Source organism: Elephantulus edwardii, unplaced genomic scaffold, assembly GCF_000299155.1.
Source record: "Elephantulus edwardii isolate Elephantulus edwardi_28Jun2011 unplaced genomic scaffold, EleEdw1.0 scaffold00026, whole genome shotgun sequence".
Lineage (NCBI taxonomy): Eukaryota > Metazoa > Chordata > Mammalia > Macroscelidea > Macroscelididae > Elephantulus > Elephantulus edwardii.
Window position 1 is genome coordinate 23,314,159 of NW_006399776.1, and position 7,704 is coordinate 23,321,862.

At 46.3% G+C, this 7,704-nt stretch overlaps 1 protein-coding gene across 1 annotated transcript; it reads right to left on the reverse strand.

The window, feature by feature from the left end:
• Positions 1 to 4,640: 4,640 nt before the first annotated feature.
• PPP1R3E (protein phosphatase 1, regulatory subunit 3E) lies at positions 4,641 to 5,942 on the reverse strand. Its single transcript, XM_006883144.1, has 2 exons — positions 5,330 to 5,942; positions 4,641 to 5,063 (listed from the first exon to the last, which is right to left on the reverse strand). Exons 1-2 carry the CDS (start codon positions 5,744 to 5,746, stop codon positions 4,641 to 4,643), a joined length of 840 nt encoding a protein of 279 aa, XP_006883206.1. The 5' UTR covers positions 5,747 to 5,942.
• Between the last annotated feature and the right edge of the window lie 1,762 nt (positions 5,943 to 7,704).

The window sequence follows — 7,704 nt, forward strand, 5'->3', positions numbered from 1 at the left end:
AAAAATTTCCAAGGTGGAGGACACACAACACATTCCTATCCTTCCCATTTTTCTCTTCAAGCCTGGATGGTGAGAAGGAATGGAAACTATTAGCAGAAAATGAAACATTTCTGATGTTATCCTTTGCCCTGAAAAATTGTCTGCTGGAGATCTATTTCTTAGCATGCAGATGAGTTGTGGTCAGGTACCTAAATTTAAATCTTCCCTCCAGCAACACTTGCTATTTCTCTGACCCTTCTGGAGTCCCTTCCTGGAGTCACTGGACCTGTGTTCTCATCTGTAGAGGTGCTCGAACCCAGTGATCTCTAAAGACAAGACTTTTCAGTTCTCAGATCCGATGAACAGAAAGTTACAAAGATCCAAAAGACTCCCAGAAAAACAGGAGTCAGAACCAAGGGAACATGGAAACTATGTTGGGATACTAGACTTAGGGCTTATCAATGAAGATAAATTAGCTCTATTCCTAAAGTCAAAGGAATGAGAGGAAGGTTAAGGGATAGGGCAGGAAGACATCAAGACGTCTGGATGAGAGCAAAGGATTAACAGTGTTCTGTGTTGCTTCAAGGATTTAAACTTCTAACCACAATAATGGTTTCTCTTGAGACATTTCCCAGTCTATGGATGACATGTTCTACCAACTGGTCCTGTTTGTACAGTCATCACCCATCAGCGGAAATCCCCCAGCAGAGCCTAACACATAAAAGAATTTTGAAAGATCTTGTGAAACCCTAAATGTTTCTCAGGTTAGCCTGAATCACAGTTGGGAAAAACCAGTGGTTGTAGTGGTTCAAAGCCAACCAGAGATGCTTCTGAAGGCCTGACCAAGAAGGTCACAGTCTTGAGAACCCTATGGAGCAGTTTTTACTCTGCACACTTGAGGTGGCCAGGAGTTGAACTGACTCATCAGCAGTTAACAACTAGGTATACTATGCTTTTAATTTTTTAAATTTGGGTTGTATGAAGTATGAATGGAAGTTTTGAAAGAGCAATTAAAAAGGGAGGGCATACTGCTTAATCTTGGTTGATATGCAGATGATAAAGTTTGTGACAATGCTGTGCCAAATAAACTGGGAAATCTGAGGAAATCATAAGGGCTCATGTTGTTAGGAATATGTAGACCAAAGGCATCAGAATGCAGTGCCACTCCAGATAACTCTATAAAGACCAGGAATGCAGATGGCTGTAAATCACACAAGAGGAGACAGCCCACCTTTCTCCAATGGAGCCACTAGTGGATTTTAACAGCCAGAGAGGTAGCGGTACCTTCTGGGTTAGCAGCATAACTCTCAATGGACTATACAAACAGAGCTCCCTCATGGAATACACACACACGCAAGTTACAAGAGTAGGTGGCAATGATCATGTGCAAGTCTAGGTTCAAAAGAGACATCCAGTGTGTGTGTGTGTGTGTGTGTGTGAGAAAGAGAGAGAGAGAGAGAGAGAGAGAGAGAGAGAGAGAGGAGAGCCATATATCTAGCCTTAGGACAACAAGAAGAAACTGTCATTTTAGTTCTTAAGTCCCAGGACAGGCTAATATGGGAGAAAAAAACCCAAGAACATTTGCAAGTTGGCTTTATAAAATAAGACTACGATGGTTCGAATCCACCAGATGCTTTGCCAGGAAAGGAGGGACAATCTCCTCCTGTACCAGTCGGATCTGATTTGACGGTACACAGACACACAAAATAATAATAAAATTAAATTAACTTAAAAAAAAAAGAGACTACGGAAGTGAGTGAACCTGGGTACTTACAGAGAAATAGCTCAAGGAACAGGATTACCTTTGGTTTTCTGTCCCAAAATGGAGTTTGCATTTACCCCTGAACAGTAATACCAGGACCCAGAGCTGGACATGCTTATAAAAGAAACTTGACAACCACCTTGTTCAAGGTAAGTGGAGGATTGAGGATGCCACAGTAACATGTGTAGAGCGCTGGTTAAGGCCAGAAAAGAACATCAACATATGGACAAGCTAGAGTTCAAATGGGCTCCAAATTCTATAGCAGTAGGGGTAGTCCTTTGCTGACTGTACAGAACTCAGCTGCAGACAGACCTGCAGCAAGCAGCAGTAACTAGCTCCAAGCAAGTTTGGAAACTGGAAGAGAATAGAGAGCACAACCAAAAATATGATCTTTTCCTATGAAGAGATAATATATAGCAATGTTTTAAATTTTATTTTTCTTTTAAAGGAAAAAAAATAGGGCATTATCATAGTTATGTACATAGGCTCTAGATTCAATTTTCTGTGTTTACAATCCTAACTTCATTCTGTTTACTACCTGTATAACCTTGAGTAAATTAATGAGCATCTCTGACATTTTCCTCATCTCTAAAACAGGTATGTTTTGAAGATTAATTAAAAGACATGCAAAACACCACATGATTTTACCAGACAAGTGTTAAGGATAGTGAATATTTGTAAATACAACATAAAAGCAATTCAGACATGTAAGGCAAAAGATTATTACTGAGCCTTCACCCAGTCTCCATCTCCAGCATTCTCCCTTGGGCTCCTCCTTGATGACTTGAAAGTACATTGTTTGGTGGCTTCCAGTACTGTTTTTCTCTTCACTTTGCTAGAACTTAGACCTGAAGGTGATCCATAAGATCATAAAATTCTGTGTTTCTCAAGGTGATGAGGGTATTTAAATAGGCATGTTTAAGAAAGCCTGTTTTTGTTCTTTAGTCATATTTGCTTAAAGGAGTAAGGCTTTGGACAGGAGGAACACTGTACAATAAGCATATACTCTGCTCTGAATGCATATGGGTACATGTGCATATGCACACACACTCCTTTTCTCCCACTCAGTATTGAGGATCCAGAATTTTTAATTTGTGGAATCAATAACAAAGATATGAGGAGCTGATTACCTGGGATTTCCTTGTTTATCTGTAGAATCAGGAACTGCTGCTTCTTTTCCCTCCACTTCCTTCTAGAAGACGTTCAAGAAGAAGCCTGAGGGAGAGGGTAAATCAACCCTGGTCTTGGAGAAAGGTTCTCCAACCTTTCTGGAGGGAGAAGGAATAGTAAAGATCAACATGGATAAAAAGGAAGGCAAATGGATATACAGAAAATGAAGGTAAATACCTTACATGTTGAAAGAAAAGAGTTAAATGAGAAAGAAAACCAAGGTGTGTAGGAAATAAGAAATGGAAAAACAAGCAACTAGCAGAGAAAGGGCTCCCGTGTTAAGGCTGACCAGGAGGAGAGTAAAAAGTCATGAATGAATGGGTAGAAGAGTTCAGCTTTTCCTTATTACTTGCTTAGGCTATAGAACAGACCACCACTTTCTTGTGACATTTAATCTTCACATTGATTTCTTAAATTGAAATATTTTTCATTTCTTACAATCTTTTCAAGAGTGCTCCCAACATTGTTTGATCTATAGGGTTTTCAAACATCATTTCCCGCAATACCCAAAACTGTCCCTAAGGATCTAGGCTGGGAGTCTGTGCAAGGGGCAGACGAAGTGTGGTCTGGAAAAGGCTCTCAACCCTGCAGGTTCGATTTTGGCTCCCTCCCAGGCTCTGTAACATCCGTGCCAAACACTAGAGGAACCACCCTTTGCCCCAACCAGATATTCAGGGCTGCCATGTTCTGAACTATAGCACTAGACTGGAAGACTTGGCTTCTAATCTAAACTCTCACTTTCAGATCATAAAATGTCAAAAGCTAGAAGGAAATTGCAATCTATTTTTCTACAGAAGAAACTTGAGTCCAGAGAGGTGAAGTAATTTGACCAAAATTATCCAACTAGTCAGTGACATCCTTTTCTTTTGTGGCAGAAAGAACAAATCAGAAGAGTATGACTCTTTCTTTTGACAGACACAATCCGTAAAGTGCTTAGAAATTTCTAGAAGGCACCCCAGAATGATAAGGCTGACATTTTTCTGGAAGCTCCTGAGTATACCCTTAGGCACCTCATTATCTGGCTACAGGGACAGGTCTAGAGTTATTTTTGCTTCCGTTTTAGTCCCCAGGGTTGTCTGGAATCTGGAGGAAGGTGCTGCTCTGATTGCTACCAGTTATTACTCCCTAGCCAGTACCTGGATACTGAAGCCAGGGACTGTCAGGGGTGACAAGGGAATCCTCTTATAATGCCAGGGACCAGGGCACAATGGTCAAATTCCTGGGATTAAGCAAGGCAATTATGGCTGAGTTAAAGCTAGATGGGCAGGGTCTGGGAGACCTGAGGTGGCAATGGTGGGTAACAAGAAGGGATGAGTGAGTAACCTAACAACTTCAACTGGGGAGGGCTTCTACTTCACACATAATGCCTCAGACCTTCCGCCTGACAAGACTCACTTTCTCCCCAGTGCCTACTCATCGATGAGAATGGCACCGTCACCGTACTTTGGTTTTTTCTTCAGCCCTTCAGTACACTTTCTGGATCCTTTTTTCTCACGCTCTGGACTCACATCTAACCAGCCCTTTTTCACCCTGGTCTCTGCAAGATTTGCTGATTCTGTCCACTCCAACACCCCTTTTAATTCTCCCACCCTCTCCCTCCCCTACTAGACTCTTTTGGTCTAATTCCCGCCAATCTTGAGATTGCACTTTCCACTTGGCAAAATCTTCGGGTTCCTCCTGCCCCTGGACGCCTTTGGTTTTCTCTGCCATAGGCCACAGGAGCATCGTCTCAAATAAAGTGAATCCAGCCCTGCGGTTCTGGGGCTCCAGCACTGCAAGGATGCTCGGGCCCACGGAGAGCATAGTCACGGCCGCCATTGTTGTCCCAGAACTCATGACCTGTCACACGGTAGCGCAAGGCGAAAAGCAGTGCGCCCCCAATCGGTGGCGCCGGCAGACGAAAGGCGAAGCGATCGGCGCGCGGCGGGGGCGGGGCGGGGCCGGCGTAGGCGGCGGGCGCCTCGCGTTGGCTACGCCAGCCGTCGGCGCTCCAGCGCACGCTCACGCGCTTCTCGTAGGCCAGATCCAGCACGCGCGCGCTCCCTGCCACGCCCAGCGGGCCCGCCTCAGCGCGCTCCAGGCAGATGCGCTGCGCTTGCAAGCGGGCGGCGAAGCCGGGCTCACTGGCCGGCTCCAGGGCTGCGCGCGCCTCCTAGAGGAGAAGAGAGGAAAGCAAAGCGAGGGAGAGAGACAGGGGGCGGGGTCAGGTCGAGGCGATGGACCAATCAGAAGCCCACCCGGTGTTCCAGACTTAAGTAGGGGCCCAGCAGGTAGGGTGGTCTTGAGCCACTCGTGAATGGGGACCCCGAAAGGGACGTGCATGCTTGGGGCTAGGGATGGAGATTGGCGTTCTTTGACAAATCCACGTGCACACGCCCAAGTTGGCTGAGTTGGGACAGGTGTGTCCCTATCGCCTACCTGGAGGGCGCGAGAGCGTGGCTGGCACGGCGCAAAGTGGCGGAGAGCGTCCCTCTGCAACTGGACCTGCACGTGGCGGGGTACCCGGGGCAGGTCTCCTGGGCGGAAGCGGCGCACAGCGGCCAGCTCCAGTCCCAGGGCGTCGGCGAAGCGCACTCTCTTGCGGGTATCAGGGCTGCGGCTTCGGGGCGCCCGGACCCCACCGCCTCCAGCGGGTGCAGAGCGGGCCCGACGACCCCGACTAGGAGCGTGAGAGCGGGACCGGGCCCCGGGCCGCGTCCCGCCCTCGCCTAGCTCCTCCTCCGGCTCCTCCTCGAGGCTGGGCCTCTGACTGCGGTAGTATGCGCGCTCAGTCAGCGCAGCGATGAAACTCAGGTTGCGCGGGATGTCAGTGCGGGGGGGCCGTTCGCGGGACATGGCATCCTCCCCGCGCCAGCTGAGCCCTCTTTCCGCGCCGTCGCGCTGTTCTCCCTTCCTCTCCTGTTCACTCCTCGACCGCGCAGAAGCTGGGATAGCTCAGCAGTCCCTTGCCTTTGCGTGTCTCCTTGCTGTCACCTCCAGGAACCTTCAGCTCCCCTTCATCTGCCTTGCTCCTGTAGCCACCTTTCCCTCCCTCTGGCCCACTGTTAGCTTCTAGAGCCTTTGGACCATCACCTCCTGCCTCCTGCAAGCGATCTGTTCTGAGCGTGCGCTCAATGGCACTCACCCTTCGGTCCCACGACCGTGTCGTCCCGGCCCCCGCCCACAGCCTTCTGACAGGTGGCTCTCCATCTGTCTTGGCCGCCGCGGCTGCTGCTGCATCAGTGGGCGGGGTCTCCACCCTTTTGATTTCTAGGATGACCAGCTAGCCTTAAGTGTCCACAACCCATCTGGCACAAGAAGGGTTAACTCAGGCAAGAAAGTAACTCCCCACTTTCTTGCTGAGAAAGTGCCAAAAATCCAGTGTCTGACTTATCTTCAGTGCTCAGTTTTCTCAGTCTTAGGCCCTAAGGTCTAAGGGTCTGGGAGCGGGGCCGGAGGTGGGAAGCAGTGGCAGTGGGAGTGGAAAAGGAAGGTCTACAAAACTAGGTAAAGTCTTTAAATAGAAGCTAAGAGCGCTTAAAATGGTGAGTGGCTATCATTGCCCATTGGAAGAAGTCCTCAACCGAGAGTTGCGGGGAGACTTAAATTCTAGCATCACCTCTGGCGCTTTTTAGCTTTGTGGCCTTGAGCAAGGCGCACAACTTCTCTGAGCCTTGGGTTTTCTAATGTGTAGAAAAGTAGCTTAGAGTTATGATTTCTTTCTTTTTATTTATTTTTTTTTTTTAGAGTTATGATTTCCAACCTAACTCAAAGCACTAGGAAGGCAGGGCCCATGTCTGATTCATGGTCAATTTCAGAAGGCACAGGAAATCTATTGGGGCTGGGAATGGGAGGTTTTATTTCCAGTGGAAGCTGCTTAGACCAAGGAGGACACAAAGATGGCATTTCCCCTTTAATTTGTTCCTATAAGAAAATCAAAGCAGGAAGGGTATAAGACCCTTGCGTAGGATCATATAACTGAGAACTTGAGAGCTTGGATTTGAATCCTAGCAGTTCAACTCTAGAGTCAGTGAGGAGAGCAAATAGGTAAGCATTTTCCTTACTGAAAGGTTACCAGTTTGAATTCACTTAGAGGTGCCTTAGAAAGAAAGACTAGGTGATCTGTTCTGAAAAATTAAAACACTGAAAATGCTACCAAAAACAACAACAAGAACAACAACCAAAAAAACCAACCAAACTATAGAGCACAGTTGCTATTAGATGATGTAGATATGACAGCAACTGGTTTGGAGTTTTTTAGTCTGATTGTAGAGTTCTACTTACTTATTAGCTTGTAGAGTTCACTCTTACTTATTAGCTTATATAAAGTTAAAACATATAACGATAATGGTTAACCTTTTCAAAGTCTTAAGGAACACTTTGGGCACGGTAGTTAAAGCATTTAACAGTTAATAGAAAAGTTGGTGGTTCATTTCCACCAATTATTTTAAAGGAGACAGAGGTAGCAATCTGCTTCCTTAAAGATTTACAGCCTTGGAAACCTGAGCAGCTCTGCTTTTTCCTCTAGGGTCACTCAGAGTCCAAACTGACTTGTTGGCAGTCAAGATGATGGGAATACCAAGTAGAACTGGACATCTTTAAAAAGATGCCTCATGTTTTACTGGTAATGTGTCTGGCAGGTCAAAACCACCAGTTACTCCAAGAGTGCCCATTTTTCTCCCTCCCTAAGAGAAAGTTGAGCAGTCTTCTCATAAAGATTTATCACCTCTCTGGCTATCTTTTTAAGAAATGAAATAGAACTGCATCCTAAAAAAAAAAAATTATAGCCTCAGAAACTCAATGAAAGTTCATGA